Raw genomic sequence first — 27,871 nt, 5'->3', positions numbered from 1 at the left:
AGGTGACTGCAGGCTGGAGTTGTCTTGCTGTGGCTTGCACAACTGCTGACTAGCTGTGGTTGCTGTAAAGCACGTGGTTACTTGGTGACCAGACCTGGCTGAAGGTTTCTTTGTTGCCCAGCAAGATAAAAACCCTCTGGGGTCCTGTGCTGGATGGTGTCTGTATAGGTGAAAAACAGAGGCAATGGAAAAGCAAAACTGGCCTGCTGTGACATCTGAGTGGGTCCTGAAGGGCTGGAGGTGCTCAGACCTTCATCTCCCGATGCTACAAGAAGTGCAGTTAGAAATTAAGGTAAGTGCTTGACAAATTTTGTAATGACTGCTGTGGTGTTTCATCTTTTTAAACCTAATACATTGATTTTTGGTGCTTGTCTCCAGATAGAGGAGAAAGCTATTAATTTTAGAATATAAAAAGAGTAAATGTTCTCTTTCAGTTGCATATTTCAGATTAAAGTATTGATTTTGTTCTTTAATTGGGGAAAACCAAATCCCTGAAGCTCCTGATTCAAATTGTGATGTAAGAGGGGCTTTCTCCCTGGAATGAAATTAACCAGTTTTAGGAACTGATCATCCTAATTGGAGCTTTCTGTGCTCATTTACTGCATTTGGAATTAAAATTGCTTTAATTAGATATGTAGAATAAACCAAACACTGCCAAACCCTACCAGTAACCATCAGGAGAGCAGCATCAGACTGGGATCTGGTCTGTGGATGCAGTGCCTGAAGGGTTTTGAGTGATGGTTCTTGGCTGCTGCTCTTCAGCAGGAATCCAGGAAGTGCTGTGGTAGCGTCCAATGTGGGGAAAGTCAGCATCTGAAAGAAAATCAACTACTTGGTGTTCTTGCCTTTGCTCTTGCCTCAAATAACACTGAGCTGTCAGTGTTATTTGGGTAAGCTTCTGTTTCTCTCTGAGTGAGTTAGGGTTAAACCTAATAGTGTTTTTCTACTTGTAGTTAAAATGGAGAAGTGATAGCTACTCTTAAGTCATATCCATTTCTGAATTCCAAGTCTTGGGGTTGTTGTGGGTGGACAGACCCCTGAGAAGTCTCAGGGAACTGGGTTACAGGGGTGTGCTGGGTTTGTTTTTCAGACAGATGCCCCCAGCATCTGCCCATCTGTTCGTCACCGGGAGCCAGTACACAACAAAACGTTCTGCGAGCTGACCCTGCTCTTCGCACCCGTTCGGGATGTTTTTTTTTTCCTTAACGAGAAATGCAGGCCAAGCAGCGGATCCCGAACAAGGCTGGGAAGTGCGCCGAGGGCTGGGATCTCTCCTGGAGCGCAGCTGCCGCTGGCTGGGGCCGGAGGTGCCGGTCGGGCCGGTTTTCCCGGTGTTCCCGGTGCGCGGGGGTTCGCGCTGTCCCGCTGTCCCGCCCCGCCCTTGCCGCGTCGGCGCCACGTGGCAGCGCAGGCGCGGCGGCGCTTCCGCGGGGGTTGGCGGCGGAGCGGGAGCGGCGGGGCCGGGCCGGGCCGAGCCGCCATGAACTTCTTGCGGGGCGTCATGGGCGGCCCCAGCGCCGGCCCGCAGCCCTCGGGCGCCGACACGGTGAGCGGGCTCGCCGGGGGGCCGGGCAGCGCCGGGGGGCCGCGCCGGCCGTGCTGCTGCTGGCCCCGCTGACAGGCCCGGGGTGTGCCCGGGGCCGCGGGGTGGGAAGGGGGCATCTCTCCCGTGCGGTGCCGGAGCCCCGACGGGGTGTCGGGCGCTCTCCCCGCGGTCCTGCCCGGCCGCCTTAGCCCGGGTGTTACGTACCTTTCCAGATCCAGAAGCTCTGTGACCGGGTGGCTTCGTCCACGTTGCTGGATGACCGGAGGGACGCCGTTCGTGCTCTCAAGTCGTTATCCAAGGTAAGTGCCAACTTCCGAGGAGCCGCATGGATTTGAAGTACCTTTGCCATGTACTACTAAAGAAGCTTTGTTCGGTGTTCGGGCTCCGACCGCTGACAAATCTGGTTTTCTCCGAACAGAAATACCGGTTGGAGGTCGGCATACAGGCCATGGAACACCTCATCCACGTTCTCCAGACAGACCGGTGAGTGCTGCAGCCTCCTCTGGCTGGGAACGGGACCCCCTTCTGCTGAAACAACAAATACGGAATCAGTGCTCTGGACTGACAAGACATAGAGGGAGCTGTGTTTCTACTAATTCCTGTCACAGTGGCTTTTTGTGATGATCAAGTTTATCAGAGCATACTCAGAGGGGATAAGGACAGAATTCCAGGGTCTTGGATGAGGGACAGAAACACTACCTCAAGAGTGAAGGTAGTACCAAAGTGCCTTCATGCTTCTCAGGGGTTACTTTTCACTGCTGTGGGAAGGCGAGTCCAAAATGACCATGTATTTAACTAATACAGGGTTTGAAATAACCCAAATCAGCCTGTTATTGGGCAAAAGGTGAAGTAGACACAATTAACAGGAAGTGAATGAAGTCATCAGGTGTGTGCTTTTGCTGCTGTGTTAGAAAATGAGTTGGTAGAATAATTCTGCCTTGGGTAGTAATGCAGGCACTGACACTGAAGGATTCAGGTGAACAGGAGAGCAGGATGCCAGGGCTACTGCTGTGACAGATGACATGAGTCTGAATGCTCTCTGGGGACCAGACTGTAGTATTTGTGGAGTCCAGTGTTTGAAATATGTTATCTATCTCTGCAACTGATTGCATTGCTGTACTTGATAGTAGGCACAGGTTGTAACATGGAACCTGTTTGCAGTGCTTGGATTGGGACAGTCTTTCTATCTGGGTTTGAACCATTAAGCTGATAAACTGATACAAAACAGCCTTAAGGTCTTATGTGGAATACCTAGATGTGCATACATGGGAAGGAGGAGTGTGTCTCTTGATGTCAAGACAAAGGATAGTTAGGAAGGTAGCAGTTGTCTGTCTGGAAGGAGGCCTCTTGCTCCATTTATGGATGTAGGACATGAAACCCTTCAGTGTTCAACCCAAGGCTGCTGGTGGAGGCCTTGCTTGCCCAGCCAGTTATGCCAGCTGGGAAGAAGGTGTGAGGCTGCTGTCTAGGTGAGTCCATGTTATTCATCTGCCTGGATAGTTAAAACTGAATGTCTGACCTGGTGCAAACAGCAAAAGGGAAGGTTATAGGAGTAACTGTCCCTGATATGATGGGGAAGCCCTTCAGAAAAACTAGGTTAAGGAGCCTTGCTTTCATCTGCTTCTCTGCTCCTGAGGGCAGGTTTTAACTTGGAGAAGGGAGGTGGGGCTCTACTCTTCTCCTAGCTGAGATGCCAAGCTGAACCCCTCAGGGCAGGGACTTGAGGCTTTTCTGTGCTTTTTGGGCTTCAGTTGATCCTTGGGAATTTGTGTATCCTGGGCCCCTGTGGATGTTTTCTGTGACTCAGGCTGCATTTAATACATGTTTATTTTGGTTTTTCAGCTGCAGAAATGCTGTCTGCCACAAGATGTTGGTAAATTGATTTGCTGTTGCCAGCATGTCAGCCACCCGACGCTGTGTGCCCTGGCTTACTTGAGAGAGCATTGTAGGCCCTGTGGCTGACCAGTGCAGGTGCTAAAGGTGCTGGGGTGCTCTGTTTGCTGTCAGTGATGGTAGAGGTGAGAGGGGTTTAGGATTATTTCAACACAAATCCAAGCCAGCTCATCTGAATAACTGGTTAAGTGACTCCCAGGCTCAGCTGTCCTCTGTGCCCAGTGTGACAGGCACATTGAACTGAGGCAGGTTGGCTGCCAGAGGGCAGTGCTGTGGTTGCTGTTTCGGTGTGTGACCTTTGGTACCTCTCCAGTGTCCACCTGAGGCACCCTAAAGCTTTCTGCAGCAGTAGAAAATGCTCTTTTCCACCTGTTGTTCACTTGCTTGCGGTGCAGCTGCATGGGATGAGGAAAGAGAAGTCAATGGCTGACTCAAAGTGTCTTCTCACATGTCACTGTTTTCATGTGAGTCACTCATGCTGGCTGTGCACACTGACTGTGTTGCTGTGAAGTTTAAGATTACGAAAGGTTTAATTTGGTAAGTGAAGGTGTTTCTTGTGTCCTGTTCTCACTTCTGTCCTCGGATTTTGGGCTGTTGTTTCAAATTAGTTACAGCCTTTATCCTGGAACAGCAATACACCATTTCCTAAATGGAAGACAGCATTCTATTTATTAAAACAGTTTTCGATTGCCTGAAGCTCTGTCTCCTGCTTGAGTGTTTAAAACTTGTTCTTTAGCAAACTGGCTTCTTGGACTAGTGTTCCAGCTCTGTGCATCAGCCATCCTGGAGCCTGAGTCAGCTTTACATTTTCCAGACTCTTACACACACCAGAGTTCTTATGCCATATGTTTATTTTGTAATATAAAGTAGGATGTGGTAGAGGACTTCTACTGACGAGCTGTCTAGATGTTGCTACATCCCACCAGGGATTATTTTGAAAAAAACTTGGCATTGACTGTAGAACAGGCCAGTACCACTGAACGGTTGGTGTGAGAGAAGGCATAGGAGTGAGAAACCAACTTGATCTTTAACTGTTTTGTCTCTATGTATATTAGAAGATTTTTGAAATTCAGTGTGACATTGGAGAGAGCTTGGAACCTAATGCGTGGACCTAAGAGAGCTGTTTTTCCTAAGGCACAGGCCATAGTTATATATGTGTAGGACAGCCCATACATGGGTGCCTTCCTTTCCATGTGGTTCTGCTGTGGTTTGTGAACTCAGAGCACTGCCCTGACATCGGGGTTGAATGCCATGTCAAGTCACAAATGGCAGAGGCAGGATGGGGAAGGTGGCCTGTGCCATGCAGCAGTCCAGCACAGGGGCTGCATCTTCTATGGATGCCTGACAATAGAAGTGTTATTTCTTGACTGATTGTCACTCCAGAGGAGAAGCTGGACAGCTTCAGTCTGAAGAGAACAATCCATGAGATGTGGTGTGTGCTGAACAGCAGATGGTAGCAAGGCAGTGAACAGCAGAGGTGGGACACTGCTGTCCTCGTTTTGTGGTGTTCTCTTTCAACTACAGAAACATGTACATTAAATTTGGTTATTCTTTTGTAGCTGCTGTGATTTCCTTAACAATGGAAAGGAAAAGCAAGGCCACAGCTTGGTGGGTGTTTCTAGGTTTCCAGGGAACTTCTGTGTGTTATTAGATGTGGGATTGTTTCAAGTCAATGAAAAGGAAAGCATAGTCTTTGTAGTAGTGTATTGAAGAACTAACACAACACAGGGAAAACATGAGCAGGCTGGAGATGTGATCATACCTGCTAGGTGAGACCATTTCCATGGATTAAAAGGTGAGGTGGTTTTTCAGGCCTCTGCTCTGAGCCAGCCTAGCAGCCTCTTAAAATGCAAATCTGTCTTTGGTGTGGAGCCTTACTTGGTATGCCTTGGTATGCCTTACACAGTGCAGGCAAGCACTTAAAGTCAGCAGGAGATCTTTTTTGACAATGTGCTTTTCAGATATTTGGCTAAGTCATGCCAGTACTGTGAGGTGTCTTTGCAACCAGAGGTGCCTTTGTCTGTGATCTTAGCTTTTATTTGCCTTTGGTTTTTGACCAGCTGTGCTTTGATTGTTTCCTGGTTTAAGAGCAACAAAGCAAGCAGCAGCAAAATGGCTACACTCTGCTCCTGGACTCCTGGCTGTGTCTTGGTTGTAGTGCAGGGTTTACAGATGCTTCAGTCTTGGTAATGCAGAAGAAACAGGTCTGTCCTGAGGCAGGTCTGGGTGTGAGCAGGTGAACTAATGCTTTGGGGTTAGCAAGGCTGCCTTGCAACTTCATGGGGATGCTTGGAATTCAAAACCCCTTAAAAACTGGGTGTAGCTGGAGAGGCTGGCCTGTTTGGAAGAATCCACAGCTGGTCCTGCATTCTTCCAAGCTTTGGCTGGGGTTCTGGCTGACATCCTGGGATGGTGCTGAAGCTTGTCTGCAGCTTCTTTGGGTGACTTCCTGGGAAATGGTCTGAAGCCTTCCCAGAGTGTTTTCCTGGTACACTTGAGGAACAGGTTGGAGGGAATGATTCAGGAAATAAGACACACCTACAGGGAAGCTTCCTGTGGTCATCTTGTGTCACCAGACCTGCTGAGGCTCGCCTGGGGGAGCAACCTAAGGCTGCAAAGGGAACTGCCTGGGCAGAAAAGCAATCTTGTAAGAGTAGCTGGAAATAAGTCATTAAAGAAAAGTGGTTCTCTCATTTGCAGTTCAGATTCTGAAATAATTGGCTATGCCTTGGACACTCTCTACAATGTAATATCGAATGACCTAGAAGAGGAGGAGCAAGGTAAGCACTCAGTAGTAATAGTTGTATTAACTGTGGGGCTCCTTTCCTTGGGGCTTCTTCAAATCATCATCAGATGTGATTTACTAATGCTGAGACTTGCTTTGTTACTGTGTAGCTGTTAGGACAATGCTAAAAATCTTGTATGCAGCTTGCATTAAAATAACACTGATCTCTTGCTTATTAATTTTAAAAACTATGTTCTGTGAACAGCAGTCAGGTTGGAATGGGATAATTGCTTTTTTCTAGTTTTGTAAGTTAAAAATGAAGTCATGGTTTGTTATTGTGAAAGGATAATTTTGGCTTTTACTGTCAAATGGGACACTACAATCTGATGATTCAACAGAGATGTTGGGATGTAAGATCTCAGGTACCTGTGATAGTGATACCATGTAAGTATGAAGATGTTTTTCAGCCCTGCTGTGGCACTTCACAGAGTGATTGTGCCAGTCCTTCCCAAGATGTCCAAGCAGCCACTGTACAGCTGGGCTGTGAAAATCCATGCCACTTTCTTGCTAGGCCATCAAAGCTGGTCTCAAAGGCCTATGAATGTTATTCTGAACAACTGTCAGATAGTTGCTTGGCTTACTTGCCTTTCTTTTCCTTGTTCATCAAGGATGATGTTCATTCAAAACATTCACAGATGTTTTGAACAAGGTCAGAGTCTTACAGTGCTGGTGAATCCGTGTTTGTGGTAGTGGCTCTGATTATGGACTGGACTAGAGTGTTATTGGCAGTCTCTTAAAATGAGCAAAGAATTGTCAAACTGGAGTTGTGTGAGAGATCACCACTCCTTTAAGAGTAAGGGGTGGTTTGGTTCAGCCCCTTCCATAAGAACTTGCCAAAGGAGTCAGGGTTCCTGTAGGAAGCTGGGATGGCTGTTTGGGAAACCTGAGCTTATGCTGTCATGGGTTGTGTGGTGTGGAAAGCTGTTCAACTTGTAAACCTGTCTCTTCTTTCTTTTTATTTTATCTGCACTGACAGATGACTCTGAAGGTAAAAGAACCTTTACTTGTATGAATATGGCACTTTAGCCTTAGTTGCTACTCACACCAGTAACACTTGCTGGCACTTAAAAGGGACACTGTAAAAACCCCAACTGGAGCTCAGGGGAAGCACTTTGCCTTCTGCTCTACACTTACTCCTTGGAGCTCAAGTGTTTCCAATTGGATTTCTCCTGTGATTTGGCATGTTGAATGCCAGCAGATCTCTACAGATTGTATGATCAGTTCTTAATAAGGATGTCATGAAAGAGTGCAGCTCCAGAACTGGTAGGATTTTCATGGGCTGAGATCTGTGAACAGGGTTTGTTTGCAAGGAACCCTGAAGTTGGACACAAATGCACGAGCTGCATGTGAGCATCCTTCACAGTGTCTTTTTTAAGCAATGCATGTTAAAATAGTGTTCACTTCTACTCCAAGTCACCACTAATTCTTCCCACCTTCTTTTTTAAACTGATTTTATCAAAATGCACTTCATCTGTTTATTTTGGGATTAAATTCTAGTTTGCTGTGCTGCTTGTTGGTGAATTGCTAAGAGCTGATTTTACCAGATGGAAGTTTGTCTTTTATTTGAGAACCTTGTGAGTGTCTAGATTCAAAGAGCAGTTATGGGTAGAAGGCTGATTGCAAGATCTGTGGTGTGTCCATGTCAGTGAAAGATGCAGTTTCCCTTTGCCTGTTTCTGTCCAGCTCCTTCTTTTCTTTAAATGTAGCAGAAGAAATAGTTAGAGAAAAAAGCAAGAGCTGAGAGAGAAAAAAGGTGATTTGGCCCTTTCATAGAAGAATCCTGAACTAGAGTAAATAAAGTACAGCAAAGCTGAAAGAGGCTGTGCAAGCTGTGGGTACTGCTCAGGTTTTGCCTTACCTCCTGGAACTTGGGCAAGGACAAGAGTTGGGATCAAGAGTTCAAACACCTGCTATTTGCAGCTGGGCTTGGGAAAAGGACAAGATGTTCAGTCACAGCTCGTGGAAAAGTCAAAATGAGATATTTTGACTTAATTTTAAAAGTAAAATGTTTAGGGTTTGGGGCTTTCTCTCCTTGGCTTGCAGCAAACTACAGTGTGTGCAATCCATGTCTGGTTGATTCCCAACTGAGTTGCCTCTTACTCTGCAGTAGCAAGTGCAGAAGCTGAACTCCTGTGGAGTTTTTATTTTCATTTATGTAAAACAGGAGTGTGCCAGACTTGTTAAGACCCTCAGCTTCAGAGAGCTCACTATGGGATTTATTGTGCTAGGTGCTCCATGCCTAGGCTGCTATTATTTTTGCACACAGTCTGTCCTCTCTTCTATCACTCCTTCGTAATGTTTCGTCGTTTTTGCAGCAAGAAACTCAGAGGAGAGTGTTGCTGCTTCTCTGTCCCTCTTGTAAGCTCTGTACTGCTAAGCCTGCTGAAGGGGGAAATGCAGCTGTATGACATGGGAAATGATCAGCTATTCTGTCTGGAAGGCCATACAAAAGACTTCTGCTGCACTGGAAATCCTTAGCAAGTAGATGTTACTGATACCTTGCAGTGAATCACCATGGCCAACAGTTTGAATTAGGTTTATTGAATTTAATTCATGTTCTTGACACCAGATTTGTTTTGCCATACCCCCCAGCAAGTGCAGAGCTTGGAGATGGTGTGTGGTCTTTGATCCTTTTTATACCTGCTCAGTTGTTAATGGTTTATGTCTCCTTGATAAGGCTGTAAATCCTGCACTTTGAGTAGGAGGAAAAATCCAAAGACTCTTAGATTTAGTCAGAAATTCATTGGCTTTACTGTTTGTGTTCTGTTAATTTATATTATAAAAAAATCTGTTTCCCTTGGGATTAGAGTTGCTCTTCCTGAAGTTTTTCAGCTGACATTCCCTTAACTGTGCCAAGCAGTAGTGCCTACATGCCATTGCTTTATGGGGCAGTTATGTAAATTGTCACTCAGCCTAGAAAAACAGCAGTGGTGCAGAGATGCTGTCTGCATGTTTTTGTCACTTTGTGGGGTACTTGTGCATTTGCTTTGTGTTCATGCAGCAGTGGTGTGACGTGTACTTTGCTTTCACACATCAGTGAGTGGTCCTTGTGGGGAGCTGCTCTCCTGCATCGGTTGAGCTGCATGGGGATGTCCTGCTCTGAGACTTCAAAGTTACTCTTACGATAATGTAGGGGTTTGGTTTTGTGAAAAGCTTGTTTTGGTGTTTGTCCTGAAAATAATTCCATTAACATTATACCAGTGACTCAAAGTCTTTTGGTCACCCCTGGCCTTATTTTAATAAGAATAAAAATCACAGCTGCTGAAGTTGTTCCAACTGTGTTGTAATACGTTGTTTTTTACTGTTACAGAAGAAAACTCGGCAAAACAAGTTGATGATTTGGGAAGTCAGTTCACAGAGATTTTCATTAAACAGCAAGAAAATGTCACTCTGCTGTTGACTCTTGTAGAGGTGAGTAACAGTGTTGTGCCTGGGCTGGAGAGAGCCATGGTTTTGTCCTAGTGAGGCCTGTGTGAGGTGTGCTGGCATCTAGTGACTGTGGGGTTGGAGGGGACTCAGGACTGACCTGGATGAACACCATTAGTGCAGCTTTTAAAGCAGGGTAACATTGAGTAGAATCACAGCATCTTCGAGGTTGGAGAAACCTCTGAGATCGTGGAGTCAACTGTTAACCCAGCACCACCACGTTCACTGCTAAACTGTGTCCCAGAGTGCCACATCCACGTGTTTCTGAGCACTTCCAGGGGTGGTGACTCCACCACAGCCCTGGGCAGCTGTTCAATGCTTCACCACCTTTTCAGTGGTGAAATTTTCCCTAATACCTAATAATCGAAACCTCCCCTGGTGCACCTTGAGGCCATTTCCTTTCATCCTGTTACTTGGGAAAGGGTTTTAGATACTTGATTAGAAACAATAAGAATTATTGCTCCCCAAACAGCAGCAGCTGTGACTTGTGCAAGGATAATTTTTGAGATAATTAAATGATCATGAGACAGTAGTGTCTGAGATGCAATTCAAGTGGAAAGGGTGACTGCTTTCCTGCAGCATGGTATGTTTAACTCATTTTCCAATGGTTTTATCTTCCAGAATTGCCTCTTCACTTGCAGCTGTTAAAAAATTTTGTTCCTAAACTAAAAGTATTATGCTTGAAGAGAGCAACACAAATACTTTTTTTTTTTTTTCCCCTTGGTAATCCAACTTCATTATGATCCTTTGCTTTTCCCACATGGAAGCCATGTTAGGCTTTCAGCAGTATTAAGCATCTGTCAGTGTATCTGAGTTAAATACTGAGGGATGGATTCCTTAATGTACTCCTCTCCATCTCTGCAGGAATTTGATTTCCATGTCCGTTGGCCTGGAGTGAAGCTACTTACATCTCTTTTAAAGCAGCAAGGCCCCCAAGTGCAGCAGATCATTCTTGTCAGCCCCATGGGTGAGTGGTTGAATTCACTGCTGATAACCTTGGAGCTGGAAGCTCAGCAGACATGGCAGAGGGCTTAGAGGAGTCTTGAGCAAGGGGTCTTGAAGACCCCCAGCACAAACAAGCTGCACCTCTTAATGCTACTTCTGAAAAAGTGTGTTTCTTGCAGGTGTTTCCAGACTGATGGATTTACTGGCCGACTCTAGGGAGGTTATACGGAATGATGTAAGTACAGAAGGAACTTACCCCTCTGTTCTGTGTGGCCACTTGGCGTCCTCGGTGTTGTCCACGAGGGAACCACTGCCTGGTGTCCATGGTGGGGTTTGACATGTGCTGAGTTGCAGGGCATGAAGTCCAGGCTTGTGGTCCTGGCTGAGGATTATGCTGTTCATTCAGCATCCTTCTGAGAGCTGTGACTTGAGAAAAGCAATGGAGTTGTGGAAAAACTAAGCTGAATTTTTCCTCTCCCCCTCCTGTCAAGGGAGTCTTGTTGTTACAGCAGTTGACCAAAAGTAATGCAGCCATACAGAAAATTGTTGCCTTTGAAAATGCCTTTGAGAGACTTCTGGATATCATAACAGAGGAAGGAAACAGCGATGGAGGTAAAGTCTAAGACTTGGTCTTGTGCTTCTGCACCAACTACTAGGGGATGTTTACATTAGGTTTACCCCTACCTATAGTGGGTAATCGGACCTGGGTCAGTGGGTAGAAGGAGCAAAACTTACACTGGTTGTAACAAACCAAGCAAAACCAGATGGACCAAGTAGCAGGGCTTCAGTGTCTCCTGAAAAGTGACAGTTAAAACATCAGCCAACCTCTCTGAGCACGTGTGAGTGAGTTAGTGTGTTCTTGCCTGGCTTAGGCCTGGGAATGTATGTGCTTGGAATGGCAGTGTCAGATGTGTGTGCTGCATTTGTCACTTACAGAATTAAGCATCTGCATTCCTCCTGTGAGATACTTGGATACTTGGAGTGGCTGGAGGTAACAGCTTGCTGAGTTCCTTCAGCTGCTCTGATAACTTCAGTTTTCTGGTCAGCTCCTTGCCTGTTGGGATAAAGGATTAAAAAATATGAGCAAAAATAGTGCAGCACTTTGGAGCTCTTTTTTTACTAGCAACACACAATGAGTTTACCATCAGTTGTAGTTTACTACACAATCTATTTCAGTAACATGACAGGCTGCTGTTGATGACCTTTTTGTGGGCTGCAGGAGCAGCTAATGCTTCTCTTCCAGCTCAGTTATTCCAGGTATGTTGGCATGGAAATATTAAGCAAACCTTTGATTTAAAGCTGCTATTTTTAGGCAGCTAATAATTTTAGGAGACTTGGTATGTAAATTCCTAAGTGCTAAAACTTGTTTGCTTCCCCCCCTACATATCTGTTCCTCTGATAGGAGGAACCTCTATCTGAGGATAACACGAACTAGAAAGTAGCTTTGAAATGAGTTGAAGATGTAGCCAGTGATTGAAGAGAACAAATGTGTAACCCAGGAAGAAACTGCTGCCTTGGAACCACAATGCAGTTCAGGAGGAACTTCATTTGAGTGCATATGATAGAGACAGTGTAGTCTGACACTCAAGTAGGTCAACTTCAGGACACAGAGTGATGGTGAAGTTTTGGTTTAGGTCTTTGCCATTCCTACCCACTTGACTAATGAGCTGTATATGCTTTGGAAACTTGCCCTGGACTTGTGGAAGAAAAACAACTATGATTTCCTTGAGAATATGCTGGATCAACATCAATGTGTTTAATTTAGAGTGTCCTTGGATTACTTTCTTAGTTTGTGAGGTTCCCAGTTCTTGATCCAAGTGTAATGTGTGTTCAGAATGAAGAGCTCAGAAGTGTGTGCTCTGTTCTACCCAACACATCCTGCCTGCAAAGGGAAACTAGTTTGCTTCCACCTTTTCACTTGTACTTTGATTTTTATTTTTTTTCTCTCATCAGGAATAGTGGTGGAAGACTGTCTCCTCCTCTTACAAAACTTGCTGAAGAATAATAATTCCAATCAGAACTTCTTCAAAGAAGGTTCCTACATTCAGCGTATGAAGCCTTGGTTTGAGGTGGGAGATGACAACTGTGGGTGGTCTGCACAGAAAGTAACTAATCTTCACCTAATGCTGCAGGTAAAACCCTTCCCCTAACTCCTAAGCACCAATGCCAGCACTTTGTCAGCTCCCTTGTGGTGAAGTGTCATGTCACAACTGTGAGACTCGTGTTCCCTTTAGCTCAGAACTAGCTGCCAATGCTCATGAGCTGTGCTGCTTTCAGCACCAACACTGCCAAAGGTGGACCTGTAATGGCTGGTACATCACACAGCTTCATGTAACCTGAGCTGCAGCAGTGAGTTAAGATGAAAACATAATCAGGGATGTTCTGTGTAAAGAATCCCCCTGTATGGAACTCAAAATGAAGCCACCATAGGTAGCAATGAGATGAACATTCTGTTTTTCTCCAGTCTCCGTTCTGAGGAGCAATTCTATTTCATGGTCAACCTCAAATGAGCTTGGTTTTGCGTTTCAGAATGTCTTGGGCTCTCCTCACGTGGGAATGTTTCCCTTTTTTCCAGCTTGTGCGGGTGCTGGTGTCTCCCACCAACCCTCCTGGTGCCACGAGCAGCTGTCAGAAGGCCATGTTCCACTGCGGGCTGTTACAGCAGCTCTGCACAATCCTCATGGCAACTGGGGTTCCTGCCGACATCCTGACAGAGGTAAGAGGGGCAAATGGATGTAGGGATGGAAGCAACCAGAGGGGTGGTAACAGCAGTCTACAGGGAGAACCAGTTGCTGCAGAGACAAACTGAATATTTGCTAAGCAAGTACTTCAGATGCCAGACATATCAGCTTCCTCTGTGGGCAGCACAAATGGGAGAGTCACTTACTTTGTGTTCTGCAAGCAGAAAGGATTTGGATTTGCTTACTTTTTCTGCTGGATTTCAGCATATCCCAGAGCAGCTGAATTGATCTCTGTTTTCCTGGTTTGGGGGTGGGTTTTTTTATTGTTTCTCTTTTGTGAGAGTCTTCAAGTGTTCTTTTTGGCAGGCTTCCAATGATGAGGAATTGTAGGTTCTAGACAGCCCTGTCAGCAGTGGATTGAGTGTGGGCTGGTTACTCTGTTGCAGTTTTTTGTTTCATAAAAGGTTTTACCTTTTCACTTTTTAAAAAAGTGTCCAGTTTAAGTGGCTGGCGCAGCAAAACTGATCTGGCAGAGAAAATGAAGTTGGAGGTGACTGGGTGTGGTAGAGCCACCTGAGCTCTTTGTCCCTTAACCTTAGGTCAGTGTTTCACAGCTCCTAAATGCTTTGATTTCATGTGCAGTGGTTTTACCGAACTGATCTGTGCCGAGGCTTGGTGTGTGCCTTTACATACTGAGCTGTCAGGGTCAGACTGAACAACTTGAAGTGATCTAGGTGGTAGATTATGGCTCACACTTCCATTTCTCTTTAACTTTTCTCTCTGCCCTTTCCCTAGACCATTAATACTGTATCAGAGGTCATCCGAGGATGCCAGACCAATCAAGACTACTTTGCCTCTGTAAATGCACCTTCTAATCCACCGAGGTAGGGGAAGAAAAGCGTTTAACTCTGGTAGTAGTGTATTGGTATGGGCCATGACAGTCTAATGCAAAGGACTGTTTAAATTCAGAGCTGGAATTAGGCTCTGGAGCAACACCTTGAAGTTCATGTGGGGTGTATTGGGTACAGCACGAAGGTGTCAGGTGTGTTTGTACAGAGATGAGGCCTAGAATTCATGTTTGGTGGCACCTGAAAACTGAAGGAGCAATAGCAGAGAAATTCCTGGATTGGATCAGCTGCCCCTGTCAGCCAGAGGACAGTCAACAAGAGCATTTGGAGGCAAGGAAGATAGATAATCCATCTGCTGTTCTGTTTTAAGTAAATGAAAAACTTGAGTAACACCTGGTATTTTAAAGGTGTTGTTTAAAATGGCTATAGATGCAGTGGTAGGCCAAGATATCTTTCCTTACCTGTATAACACCCTTCAAATTGTAGCTGTGGTTGTCTGCATTCACAGCTTTGTTCTCATGGCTTTCCCTTCCTTTTCCTACAGGCCTGCCATTGTAGTCCTGCTGATGTCCATGGTGAACGAGAGGCAGCCCTTTGTGCTACGCTGTGCTGTTCTCTACTGCTTCCAGTGCTTCCTCTACAAAAACCAAAAAGGCCAAGGAGAGATTGTGTCCACGCTCCTGCCATCCACCATTGACGGTAGGGCAGGCCCACATGGCTGCAGGGAGCCCTGAGCTGGCACTGTGCTAATGCACCAGCTGCTGTCCTGGGGGGAGTCAGTACCTGCTGTTCAGTGTCTAATCCAGGCAAGGCAGCTTGGCTTAGAATTGCTCTAAAACCTCACTTGTTTGTTTGTTTGTTTGTTTGTTTTCTTCCTGCAGTTAAAGTCTGTGCTGTCCTAAATACCTGGCTGGTTTTGTGGCTTGTTTTAATCTCTTGGCCTCTCTGGTAGCTACAGGTAACTCTGTCTCGGCGGGTCAGCTGCTCTGCGGGGGCCTCTTCTCCACGGATTCCCTGTCCAACTGGTGTGCTGCCGTGGCCCTGGCCCATGCCCTGCAGGAGAATGCCACTCTCAAAGAGCAGCTGCTGCGGGTCCAGCTGGCAACCAGCATTGGCAACCCACCCGTGTCCCTGCTGCAGCAGTGCACCAACATCCTCTCCCAGGTACGGCTGTGCCTGCACCCTTGGGATACAGCTCTGGGTGTCCTGGGGAATGCAGCTCCTGGGCAGGGGCATTGCGGGGACATGGGTGATGTAATGAGGAGGGTTGGCTTTTGCAGATGATTTTTAAGCTCTGCTTAAAGCACTCTGTGCTTCACAGGGAGAATAGCAGCAAATCTTGCTTTTTCATCACATGGCTGCCTGCTCTCAGGTGCCCTGAAGTATCCAGCCCCAAAACTTGACTTAACAGATAAGGCCAACTGGCAGGATCCCCAGTGATGATGTTTTTGTGCTCAAGAAGTGCCTGTTTGGTGTTTAACCTGGGCCTGCTAACCAGAAACATCATGAAAACAGCAGGCTCTCATGTATTGATTGTTGGCTTTGCTATGAAAGGCTAAAAGCTTTCTTTGAACTTGTTCAGCATCTTAATACCTGGCCTGGCAAATGGCCAGTGAGTGAAGTTCCCCTTCTAGCCCAAACCTCCTTGTGACATTCCCCTCTGTTATAACCGCCTGGGGGGAAAAAAGCATGTGGAATAGTAAGGAGCTAGTTATTCTGGTGGTAATTAGACTTTTCCTGCGAGTGCAAATAATGGCTGGAATTTTGAATTCCTTCATGTGACTTCTTTCAGCTGCTGTAGCTGAAAAGAGCCAGTACTCATTTTTATCTTCTTCCTGGTGTTTTTGCGTATGGTAAATCTGAGTCAGTAAAACTGCTTTAGGCTCTTCAGTCCTAAATAATAGAAGAGACTCAGACTGGGGGGGATGTGTCTGAACTGTGTTCCACTTGAAGGTTCTCCAGTAATGTGTGTGTAACTTGCAGGGTGATAAGATCGACAGACGGGTATGTATTTTTTGGCACAGCTTGGGCATTTTCTTGCCAAAAGCAGGCCTTTCCCTCTTGTCTGGGGTTTGCTGGGGAGGTTTTCTTTAACTGCTTTTTTTTGTGTTTCCACTTACAGCTTTGTGTTGCAGTGGGTTTGGGTTTCCCCTGGCATAACAAACTCCTTGTGTCTCCAGGGGATTCTCCGGGGGTGCTCCACAGAACTGTGGCATACAGGGCAGCACGGGTGCTTCTTTTGCAGTGGGGTGGACTCACGGGCCATCTGTTCATGTAACAGATGTGCTTTCTTGTAAGGAAAACTAAAACTGTTGGAAACGCTGTTTGCTGACTGGCCTGTAGCAAACAGCTGGGACCATCTGAAGTGGGAACATGCTGCTGGTGTCCTGGCTGCTGAAGGAAAAACTGTTTAACCTGCCTTCCAGACGTGGGGTGTGTTCTACTTACCAGCAGTTACTTTAACCTTGGCTCTACTGGTCCTGAATAGCTGGGTTCTCGTTCTGAGCAAATGACCCCTGAAGAGTTGTTTGACTTCCAGGCTGTTAATTGAAGCACAAAAAAATTATTGCTGCTGTAGAATAGTTTAATTTACTCTGTTGATCACAGCTGTCCTGAGGGGTTGGGGTTGTGTTGTTCCCAAGCCTGAACTGTAGAACAGCAGCCATGGAGCACTGTCATCTCTGAGTGGGTGTTACCACGGTGTGCCTAGAAAATAGCTGTTGTTTATAGAGGGTGTTTGGCACTGTGTGAAAATCCTTAGGCAGAGCACATCAATTTGACCTCAGAAGAGGAAGCAGTGCATGAGAATAAATGTGGTTTGCAGCTGCTTCCAGCATAAATTGTTTGTGCTAAGTGCTGCACATAGTAATTCCATGTAAACAAAAGTAGTTCCATGTTTCTGAGTTAAGGGTGTGTGCCAGTGTTCTCAAGAAGCTTGAGGTGTGCCCACGTGCTGTAGGGCAACACTGCCAGTTCCAGGGGTTATTCCCAGTAGGGACTGGTTAATAGTGCTGGGCCAATTATAGCCAGTATTTGGAAATGGAAGTGAGGGAGCTCTTTTGCTTCCATCTGACTGTTGACTGTTGGAAGAGATGGATGCCTGTTTTAGCACAGCTGGGCCCAAAACCCTGCAGCAGAGACAGAAGTAGTCAATTTGGAGACAAAACCGAATTTTCTCAAGTGGACAAAAATAAAGGACTGCAGTTAGCATTCCTGTCTGAACTGAAAACCACTCCAGCATTATCTTTCTTTGACCTAGAAAATAATAGGAACACTTGGCAGTTTTTAGTCAGCAGGGCAAGTCTTGGTGATGCATCTCTTCCAGGGAATCCTTACCTGACTACATGTACACCTTGTTCCTTCTTTACAGGCATTGTGTGTATGTTCCTTTGTGTCACCTTGTTTTAATTACAAATGCAGAACTAATGTGTTATGACTTTATATTGGTGCTAACTTGCCTTGAATCATTTTTCACATATGTGTTGCTTGCTGGTGTGCTCTGAAGACAGTTCAATATGAATGGTTTAATCTCTGTTTGATCCAAGCACTAAAGCTGTTGCCAGAATAGCTAAAGAATGGGTGGTTTTTAAAGACATGACTTGATTTTAAAATGATGAGGTGGAAGTAGGTGAGTTGTGATGGAGTACAGCTTTTTTTTTTTTTTTTTTAAGTCATGCACTGTGTAAAGGTGATGATGGGAAGTTTTATTCTTTGCAGGGCAGCAAAGTGCAGACCAGGGTTGGACTACTGATGTTGCTTTGCACTTGGCTGAGCAACTGCTCCATTGCTGTCACCCACTTCCTTCACAACCCAGCCAATGTACCTTTTGTATCCTTGACCTGCTTGTGGATAGAACCCCTTGCCTAGACATGACCTGGATTCTTCATTTTCAAGTCAAAGGTTTGTCTAGATGAGTTTACAGGGATTCTGCATGACATGAAAGAAAATGCAGTGGGCCAAGAGACAAAATGAGCCTTTTGTTGGCAGTGCTCTGCCTACCCTGCCCTGTCTGTAGGGTGCACATACCACAGTGCAGTGCAAAAGCACCACAGCTGGCCAGCCAAGTGGGGTGTTCCTGCAACAAGCCCAGTGATGATTTTACTGTGAATTAAGCTCATGCTCAAGTGGCAGGAAGAGTGTTCATACTTCTGTTGAAGAAGAAATTCTGTGCTTGCTTTTCAGGATAAAAATACTGAAGTCTGTAAGGCTAAACTGTCACCTTATCCACACTGCAAGTCTTGAGTTTTGAAACAACTAAATCTCCTGGGTTAAACACTTACTGAGAACTTCCAGGGGAACCACTGATTACCCAAGTCCTTCAAAACAGGAGTTAACTTGGCAAGGGTTTTACCAGCTCTTCTGTCTAATTCTTAATCAAGCTTGGTTTTACATGTGAAAATAAATGGGAATGTGTACAGGGAGAAACTCATTGCATGTGCTGTGATGCTGAAATATGTCCAATATCCTTAACAAGAGCTCCAGCTCACAGGGCAGATAGCTGAGAACCTGGGAGAAGAGGAGCAGCTCGTCCAAGGCCTGTGTGCACTTTTGCTTGGCATTTCCATCTACTACAATGACAATTCCCTGGAGAATTATAGGAAGTAAGTATGACGTAGGAATAAAAGGACCCTAGGGAAAGGTTCTGTGAGTGGCAGGTGGTGGTTAAAGAGGCTTTTAACTGGGACAGGGCAGTGGGGTTGAGACAGATAAGAGTTGCAACTGCAAAACCTGCCATGAGGGAAGGAGGGGTTCACTTCTCAGTTGTTGCACTGGGATTGATTTGTCTCTTGCTTTTAGAGAGAAGCTGAAGCAGCTGATTGAGAAGAGGATTGGCAGGGAGAACTTCATTGAGAAGCTTGGCTTCATTAGCAAACATGAACTTTACTCCAGAGCTGCTCAGAAGCCCCAGCCTAGTTTCTCTAGCCCAGACCACATGATGTTTGACCATGAATTCACCAAGCTGGTAAAGGAATTGGAAGGTGAGATGTTGCACTCGTTTCTCTAGTTTATGATGAGCTGGTGGCTACCAAATGTGCTGAATGTAACTATCTTAAAGTAGTGTGATGACATGACAAGGCTACAGGAACAGCTGGAAGTCATCATATACTTGAGCTTGCACTTAGTGTTTAGTAAAAATACTTGAACTGGATTACTTGATGTTCTTAGAAGAAATGATTCTTAAATTCTTAATAGATTCTGGGAGTTACCACACTGGCCAGGAGCTGTTTACCTGTGCTGACACGGAAACTCAAGTACTGAGCACATGTGATGATCATAAAGGCTTGATTTGTGGAAGTACACAATCCAAATGTTGGCTGTTTCCAACTGTTTAATTAAGAAAACTTAATGCTGAATTTCCTGGCTTTCTAGGACATGATGGACACTTGCTTTAGTCTTTTCTGTCCCTCACAGAATAGACAGGTTGTCATGGTTCTTAACATGTAACTGGTGTCCTGTTTATTAATATAATACTTACACCTCAGACTAGAGAAGGAAAAAGCCTTAAAGCAGCAACTGTAAATATGGGTTTGCCCAAGCAGTTTGATCTGCCTTTTGCCACTGTAGTTCAGAGGCTTGCACTTATTGTCCAACCACTTGGGCTGCAGTTATAGTGCAGACATAGTGCAAGTAAAACACAACTTTTCTGATAGGACAGACTCAAAGCACGCATTTACTTGTCTCTGAAACCAAGTAAAGCAGTAAGTGTGCAAACCCTGCAATAAAGAAATCACCACTTGCTATTAAACCTTTGCTTTTTTTTAATGTGCAGGTTGAGTTTATCAAGCCATGAACTCAGACTGTGAGGTTTTGGGACTCTCTTGAAGACCAAAAAAATTGAACTGGGCTCTAATTGACAAAGACTGTTTTTGACAGGTGTTATAAGTAAAGCTATTTACAAGTCCAGCGAGGAGGATAAAAAGGAGGAGGAGGTCAAGAAGACACTGGAACAGCATGACAACATTGTGACTCACTACAAAAAAGTCATTAGGGAGCAGGTAAGAGGACATTACCCTGTACATGTGCCTTTACAAGCTCTTTGTTTTGTCTTCCAGAGGCACTGCAGTGCAGTTTGATACCCCGTTCCAAAACAAGTGACAAGGAATCTTGCAATGCAGAAACACTTGTAGAAACACTTCTGCCTAGGTTTAACTGAAATGTCAGTGTTTAGGACACTGGATAAGCTAATTTTCTTTTTTTCTTGAGGGGCATCTGTTTTTGTTGGAGCGTTTCTTCTCAAATGAGGAACTGGAGAACTTGCATCCCCCTCAGAGATGCAGTTCTTAATTCTGTGCTCTCACCTTTGGAAAGGGGACAGATGAAATGGGGCTGAAGGAAGAAGTGGTTTGTTGGTGTAGTTTGAGTATTATACCTACTATGGGTGGACTCTCAAAGCCTTTTTTCCAGTGGTAGTTCAATTGTGTGGTTGCTGCAGCAAGTAGAGGAACAAAGGTAATGAACTGAAAGCAGGTGTTGAGTTTAGGGATGAGGGTCTAGGGGACATGTGGAACTCAGGGGCACTTCTGAACCATCAGTGAAGCTTTAGTGAACATAGGATGTCTGCAGTTGCTGTGACTTCTTTAAAGATTCTTGAAGTGGACTGAAGTGCAGGTCCTGTTAAGGTTTTTTTGCCTTTATTCACCTTCCTGACAGGATTGTTTTCAGAAGTGTTATTAGTTCTAAGTGCTCTTTTTTCCCTTTCACAGGACCAGGAGCTTGAAGAACTAAAGCAACGAATCAACACTTTAACATCTCAGAATGAACAGCTCCAGGCAACTGTCACACAGCAAGTGTCCCAGATCCAACAGCATAAGGACCAGTATAATCTCCTCAAAGTACAGCTAGGTAGGCTTCGTGAAGAATAATGTAAAATATTAGGAGGAATGATATAAAACCATGTATAAAGTCTGCCTTGTGCTGGGATGTTGTGTGACTTGTGGCAAGCTGCAGCAGAGCTCCAGCAGACATGTCTGTTGGGGAACTGTGACTAGCAGGGAGCTGCCTCTGCTCTGCTTCAGGTTAATCCAAACCAGTTGCTGCCTGTTCAGGCTCAGAACAGAACAGGGGGGCCACAGAGTGTGCTGAAGTTTGGATCTGGAATGAAAGCAAGAGTTGGGGAAGATGACAGTAGGGCAGATGTGCAAGGTGAAGCCTGTTGCTGTCACTAGAGAAATTGCTGAGTGTTTAAATCAGGGCAGTATGTTCCAGTTGATTCCAAGGTCAAGATGCCTGATAAGCTGGTTATGACATTATTTGAAAAAACTCTAAATTATCTATGATTGGAAACAATTATCTTCCCTCTGTAGAATTTGTCATGGCCTTACTTTGGACGGATTGAATGGCTGAAGCAGCATAAATACCTGAAGGAATGGCAAATTAGAGCTCTTTATCATGTGCTTTTATTATTATTAAAGAATTCTTACATACTGTGCTTTGCTTCCTGAGTTAGAATTGCTTGTATTGCCCTGTGGGGCAGAAGGGGGACAGGCAGTAAGGACTTCAAATTGTGTGTTTGAAGCCAACCTTAGAATGATGTTTGCTTCATCTTTGTAAACTCCTGTTCCTTAGGAAAGGACACCCAGCATCATAACTCCCACAGTGACACGTTCCAGATGAATGGCATTCAGACAGAAGAAGTGAGCAAGTTGAAAGAGGAGCTGGAAGAATGGAAAAACAAGCATGAACTGCTGCAAGGGCAGTTAAGGGAGAAGGATTCTGTGATAGAAAAACTAGTAAGTGCTGTCTCAGCAGAACTCAATCCAGCTGCCAGTTCCTGGTTTCAAGTGTAACTTGCCTGAAGCTGTGCATGTCCTCGTGGTGGTGGCAGCCAAGCTATCCTGACTAATGGCATGCTGGAAAGAGGCAATGTGGTAGGAGATGGCTTGAGCAGAGCCTCTGCTGCTTAGCACTGTTGGCACAAGAAACTTGTGCAACTTCAGAACCAGTAGTCTTAGTGTGTTTTGGATGGGGAAAAATGGTGGGCATCTCCTAGGAGCTTAGTGGTGGGGGTAATGCCCCAGACCTGCTCCTGGTGGCCTGCCTGTCAGTGCAGGCTGACAGGTGTTGCTTTCAGTGGTGCCTGTCTCCTGCAGCTGCACTGGGGAGGGGGGCTTTGGCACCCACCTTAGAGGAGCTGAGGTCCCTCTGAATGCAGACCTCTGAATGCTGCTCTCATGTCATCAGAGAGCTTTCATGTGCCTTTCTGAGTCTATTTGCAGCTTCTCTGCTGGGAGTTTTGATCATGCAAGAACACTTTGCTTGCTCTTTTTTTTTTTTTTTTCTGACAACATGACTATATTTAGGGTTTTCATTCTAAGGCTGATTTTTGTGTTGCTCTTACAGAATTCTTCCCAGTTGGAAATGGGAACCACAGAGCAGTCTTCACAGACCATCAAATCTGCTGGCTTGGAGCACAATAGTGAGCTGCAGAAGGTGAACTTGTGGCATTTCAGCAAACCTGGGCTCAACAGGGGTAGCTTGGGATGGGAAGGGAGCTTTGTCACCCTTCAGGGAGGAGCACTGATTCTTGGATGTGTTGCTGGTTTTAATCATCTGTCTTTGTAATGATGGTCCTGATCTTGGAGCATCAAGCTTATGCATCCAAAAAAAAACCCAGTTTTCACTAAGCAGGTTACAGGCAGGCCAAGACACTTGACCTGTCAGACTTGGAGAATGTGTTTATCCACTGCAAAGCATATGTTTAAATGTAGCTATGGAAATTTCCAGGTATTGGATGTACAGCACAGACTAAGTGTTTAAAGGACTGCAGATCCAGGAATTTAAGGTAGCTGTTGTTCAAAAAAATACCTGGCAGAGTTTGTCTGATCACAACTAATTATGCCTGGATTAGTAAGTCATAGTGGGTTTGTGCTCTGAGAGGGATAATGGACAGAAGATGCTCATGGGAGTTTAGGTGGTGTGAAAAACCTTGATAAACATGACTGGGGCTCAGACAGGTGCCTTGGGTGGGCATTCCAGAGAAACGGGTTTGTGAGAGCAGGGTAGAAAATAGTCTAGTCTCCTAGGGAAATGGTTGCTGTGCTCCCATGGAGAGGGAGGCAGCTTTCCTCACATACATGCTAGTGAGGCAGTGAGTCTGGTAGCATTGAACTTGAGAAAAATATCATGTGAATAACTACCTTGCCTTATCAAATTAACTTTAAGTTTTTGTCTGTTTCCCAAAGGAATTAGAAATGCTCAGGAGTCAGATACAACTACAGGCTGCAGAAATCTCCAAGCTTCAGATGGAGAATCAAAAGCTACAAGTAATGGTACCAGTGCACAAGTTGCTTCTGTTTTTACTGGGGACTAAATCTTCAAGACCTGCCTTGCTGCTTACAGTGTCTGTAGCTTCTGTCCTAAACCAATCTTGTTTTAAGAATACACACCAAGTGACTCCAGCAGCGTTTTAAATCCAGTAATGAGTTACTGAGACAAACCCCTCATGGGAATAGAGGGGACTGGTAGTCAAGTTAGTGCCCTGGGAGGGCACTGTTCCTTGGTGTTCTTAAAAAAGCAAATACCAACTACTGGGGGTTTAAGCTTATACTCTAATAAAAGGAAATAGTTTTGTGAGAGACAACTGTGCTATCATGTACATGGAAGGGATTATTCTTACAAGTGTTGGAGAATGCTGACTACAAAGCTGAGGTACAGCTGAATGGCAAATGGGAGGTGCATCTGTCTGTGCAGGCCTCCAAATGCTGCAGAGCTTTCCTTGGCTGGGTACTGGAGTGATAACCCAGTAAGGCCTTACAGAATAGCTAAATAAATGTGACTGTCCTCACCACTAGCAAACAGCTTTAGGAAGTGAACACTGAGCTACAGAACTTGAACAACACATTGTAGGGAAGTGTTACAGACATTTCCACAGCCCACTACGCATATGAAGCTGCAGGAACATGGGCCACACAAACAGCTGCCAGATGAGTGTTTAATGTACAGCTGGTCAGAGAGGAAGGCTTTGAACACTGCTACAGTCACAAGTGTCAGCTGCTCTCATGGGAGATGCCACTGCATGTGTGTTGGCCATGTGTGCTCCCGAGGCAGAGGTGTGTCGGTGTCCCATGGTGCCACCAGCTGTCAGGCCACCTCACTGCCATCCTACATCCTCCTGCCTCCCCTGCTTGGAGCATTGGCTCAAGTGTGGTACAACTGGGAAGGCAACTGTCTGGAATTTGTGCTGTGTGGCCGCTGTAGCTGACAGACAGTTGCCACATTATGGACATTATAACTGGGCAGGGCTGGCTGAGGTTTCACTAGTGCTATTTTTTTAGTAGTCACACACAGAGATTTGGGTATTAAATCTAATAAAAACATCTTTGGCCCATCAGAAGTGTCTAAGTGGGTTGGCTGTTACAGAGTCTGCCTTGAAGAAACCTGAACAGTCTGTTTCAACTCGAGCTTCTATCTACCAAAGATTTGCACCTTGTGATCTCTTTGTGTGAACATGTGCATGTGCATAGGAGTTCACTGAGACCCCACAATCACAAATCTGTTTCCTCATGCCTTGCAGTATGGGATGTATGTAATGGCCATCCCTTGGCTATGCTGTAAAAAGGAAAGATACTTTAAGAAAATGACTGTAATATCTTAGCTTACTGTGTTGGTATGTGAGGCACTGATAGTGAATTCCTTGTCCACAGAATGCAGCTGCAGATCCTGCGTTAGGAGACAGTGGTGCAACAGCAGCAACCAGCTCTGAATTGGAGGCACGACTGGAGCAAGAAATAAAAGAACTGAAGGTTGGTAGTGGGTGAACACCAAACCAAGCTACTACATAATCAGCCTTCAATTAGGAGGGCTTCTACACTAGCAAAGGTTTTAGATGGAAGTGGTTTGTTTCCTTAGCATCCTCAGTGTCTCAGGCCATGTAGGGGAAGCTGGATGTCTCCTCTGTTTTTTCCCTTGGGAAATGTAGGCCTTGTCTGCCTTGAAGGAGTTTGTAAGGACAGTCTAGGAATGAGCTGTATTCTGGCATGGCCAGTGCAGTTGGGCTGGGCAGAAGGGAGCCCCAGTCAGTACTTGTCCTGGTAGTGGTTTGGGTAAGGGTGTGTAGGTGTGTGTGGGAGCAAGGCCACCAGGCACAAGGTGGATTGGAGTTGTTAAAGGTAGCATATGGAACATGGTTTTAGGAAACAGCTGTTCCTGTGTTTGTTCTGTAACCTGATGTGGGATTTTTCCTGTTGCCAGAGTGAAGTGAAGGCCCTCTCTGAGGAGAAGGAGTCGCTGAAGCAGCACCTGGACTCCTCCAGCAGTACGGTTGCGATATTGCAAGATGAGAAGAGCAAACTGCAGCGAGAAGTTGCAGAATCCAAGAAGGAACAGGATGATCTCCTGGTGCTTTTGGCTGATCAGGATCAGAAGATATCTGCACTCAAGATCAAACTGAAGGATCTTGGCGTACCGGTACGTGAAGGAATGCAACCAGTGAGTTCTTGGGTCTGAGGCAGATCTGACCAGTCTGGGTATGGCAAAGCTTGATCCAAAAAGTCTGGTGAGGCCTCTTTCTATGCACAGAGGGGTGTTAAACATACCAGAGTTACTTTCTCAACTTAATTTGGCAGCCATCAGTAAAAGATGACCCCTGCCTCTTGTCCCCAGTACTCAGCCACCTTTAGCAGAGAAGTAAAAACTGTGACATTATGACAGTTGCGTGTATGAAGCATTAATTGATCTGGCTGATCCCCTGAGGGTAGCTATAAGCTTATCTGCACTCCCTAAGCATTTCTCTTGCCTTCCACTGGCTGGATAAAGTCAGAGGTGTTACTGCTCACAACAGATCTTCTATTAATTTCAGGTTGAAGATGAAGATGATATTGAATCTGGAGATCAAGGGGACGAAGATGAGGATGGGGATGAAGATGAGCAGGACTAGAATGCGCTTTTGTGTGTTACCATGAAAATGAGATTGCATTGTTATTGGGGAAAAATCTATTACTGGTATACAAAGCAAAATATCTGCTTATGGGAAGCAGATGGGAAATGGCAACCGTGGGCCTAGTTACAAGTTACTGGAGTGTTTGAAAACCCTTCGTACTAGGTAAAGCAAACAAATCACCGTTTCAGTTCTACATGAATATCCCAAGTTGTACTTGTTTAGAAGTTGCTTTAGACACTGTTTAAAGCAGGGACATGACAATGCTGATGCCTCAGTTCATTGTCATTGATAGTCCTGTGCATTTGTCTATAATTAAATACAAAAGTATTTGGTTTAACACCTGTCACATGGAGTCGTTGCCCCTGCCTCGAGCGTGGAGCTTCAGGGTAGTTTGTGGCTTCCTCTAAAGAGCAGTGGGAGGCAGAAGGGCTGGGGTGGCCTCTGCCAGCCTGGGGGGCTGGTCCTTGGGCTGTACCTGCACACAGGTGTGTGCCTTGACACCCGACCTGGCTGCAGTCAGACCCTCCTGGGGAACCACAGTGTTCTGCTAGTACCACGGAAGAGTTTCCATTAAAAGCTGTGCAAGAAAGGTAGCCTTGTGGAGAAGAATCTTTGTGGAAACCCAAGACCAGTACACTCTTGGAAAAAAACTAACATGCTACTGCGTCAGCATAAGAAGTTAAAATCTTGTTGACTACTTCATTGAGGAAATGAAAACTGCTCTGATTTATATAACTTATTCGGTCTTGATGAGTGAATAAAAGATAAAATTTTAAAAGAAGACTGAAAATGGTAAATGCTTCAAATTCTTCTTTTGGTAATAAAAATAGGTATGTCTACTTAGTGCTCATTTATTCTCTTGTCCTGTTTTAATAAAATATATTTTAATACACATAAGAGAGTCTAGAACTCATCCACTTTGGCACATGCAAGTACTGAAATACCACCTCCTGAGGCTCTCCACCTGAGTACAGAGAGTGCAGCCGGTTTGCTTTTTGATTTTTTGGAACACTATGGATTTCAGTAAGTGCTTAAATGCTTTGGACCTTTTTTAAAAGTAAAATCATTGCTTAATCAGGTGGCAGTATGAAGAACAGCAGGAAAAACAGACATAAATGGTACTCGTGAGCTTTGCAGGGATGTTGTTTTTACTCTAACTCTGAGCATAAGTGGGGCACAGTAAGAGTGGTGGGCAGCTGCCAGGCTTGGAAAGTCAGTTTTACCAGCACCTTTCTTAAGAGCCCTGGCACAGGTGACAGCTTCAGTGCCCAGGTGTCCAGCAAGCACTGCCACCAGTGCCACCCCCAGGGAGCTGGTGACAGTTTGCCCATCCCTGCTTGGACAAGGCAGACCTACTTACTTATATCTGCTCGAACCTCTTCCCCGTTGCTGTCAGCTGCCCCATGAGGCTGCTTTTCTTTGGAAGCGTTGGATCCTGCAGGAGAGAGCGAAGGGGACAGTGGAGGAGGAGTGGTGTCAGTTGTGTATGTGGCTTTGTTGTGTATGGCAAACCTGGAAAGCTGATGTGCCCTGTAGGGTTGGACCAGTGGGGACATTGCTCCTCTCTCCCCGTGTCCTCTTGGGTGACCTGTGACTTGCAGTCTGCTCTACACACCTTTCACACTGCCCCAGCTCCTTTTACTTTATTGACTTCTGGGAGCTGTTCTGCAAGGTCTCTGCAAATGCTGAGGGCAGAATGAGCAAGTATTCCTGCAAGTTGGTCAGATTGTACCTGAGGAGGCACGTGGGCCTCTAGAGAAACAGGGAAGGGGGACGGAGAAAGGCAGATGGGAAAAGGTAAAGGAACCTTTTCCTTGCATGATGAGACAAAATCACACGAAAAATAAACTCAGCCTCAGTATGTGAAAG

At 45.4% G+C, this 27,871-nt stretch overlaps 2 protein-coding genes and 1 long non-coding RNA gene across 12 annotated transcripts in view; 1 reads left to right on the top strand and 2 right to left on the bottom strand.

Moving 5' to 3' along the window:
* Positions 1-1,441: 1,441 nt before the first annotated feature.
* On the top strand, positions 1,442-26,894 carry USO1 (USO1 vesicle transport factor). 9 transcript variants are annotated; one of them, XM_017839077.1, is made up of 26 exons: positions 1,442-1,546; positions 1,759-1,845; positions 1,965-2,029; positions 6,140-6,219; positions 7,201-7,212; positions 9,535-9,635; positions 10,515-10,617; positions 10,775-10,830; positions 11,087-11,207; positions 12,549-12,727; positions 13,171-13,311; positions 14,072-14,160; positions 14,669-14,823; positions 15,077-15,288; positions 16,108-16,128; positions 17,842-17,952; positions 18,607-18,725; positions 18,922-19,103; positions 19,999-20,120; positions 20,829-20,967; positions 21,691-21,854; positions 22,465-22,554; positions 23,307-23,387; positions 24,768-24,866; positions 25,315-25,530; positions 25,922-26,894. In XM_017839077.1, exons 1-26 carry the CDS (start codon positions 1,481-1,483, stop codon positions 25,997-25,999), a joined length of 2,889 nt encoding a protein of 962 aa, XP_017694566.1. In that variant the 5' UTR covers positions 1,442-1,480; the 3' UTR covers positions 26,000-26,894. The 9 variants fall into 9 exon arrangements, with proteins under 9 accessions (XP_017694566.1, XP_017694565.1, XP_017694563.1 ...); XM_017839076.1 differs by having other exon boundaries at positions 15,083-15,288; positions 23,307-23,393; positions 25,922-26,856; XM_017839074.1 differs by having other exon boundaries at positions 23,307-23,393; positions 25,922-26,856.
* LOC108509580 lies at positions 1,896-11,644 on the bottom strand. Its single transcript, XR_001878651.1, has 3 exons — positions 11,530-11,644; positions 10,852-11,021; positions 1,896-2,071 (listed from the first exon to the last, which is right to left on the bottom strand). It is a non-coding gene; the product is annotated as an uncharacterized LOC108509580 (long non-coding RNA).
* LOC108509577 overlaps positions 16,589-27,871 on the bottom strand; it is a 63,178-nt gene continuing 51,895 nt past the window's right edge. For both annotated transcript variants that reach the window (XR_001878645.1, XR_001878646.1), the window contains one exon: positions 16,589-16,664. The gene's annotated coding sequence lies outside the window, so the exon portion shown is untranslated. The remainder of the gene's footprint in view (positions 16,665-27,871) is intronic.

This window comes from Lepidothrix coronata, unplaced genomic scaffold (assembly GCF_001604755.1).
Source record: "Lepidothrix coronata isolate B3197 unplaced genomic scaffold, Lepidothrix_coronata-1.0 Scaffold373, whole genome shotgun sequence".
In the NCBI taxonomy this organism is placed as follows: Eukaryota; Metazoa; Chordata; class Aves; order Passeriformes; family Pipridae; genus Lepidothrix; species Lepidothrix coronata.
Note: the sequence above shows the minus strand (reverse complement) of the source record. Positions and strands in the feature narration are given on the sequence as shown.

Coding starts and splice junctions, on each gene's coding strand:
- USO1 (XM_017839074.1), top strand. CDS start 1,481: ATGAACTTCTTGCGGGGCGTCATGGGCGGCCCCAGCGCCGGCCCGCAG. Junction 18,726..18,921: donor TCCCTGGAGAATTATAGGAA/GTAAGTATGACG, acceptor TCTTGCTTTTAG/AGAGAAGCTGAAGCAGCTGA. Junction 20,968..21,690: donor TCTCCTCAAAGTACAGCTAG/GTAGGCTTCGTG, acceptor CCTGTTCCTTAG/GAAAGGACACCCAGCATCAT.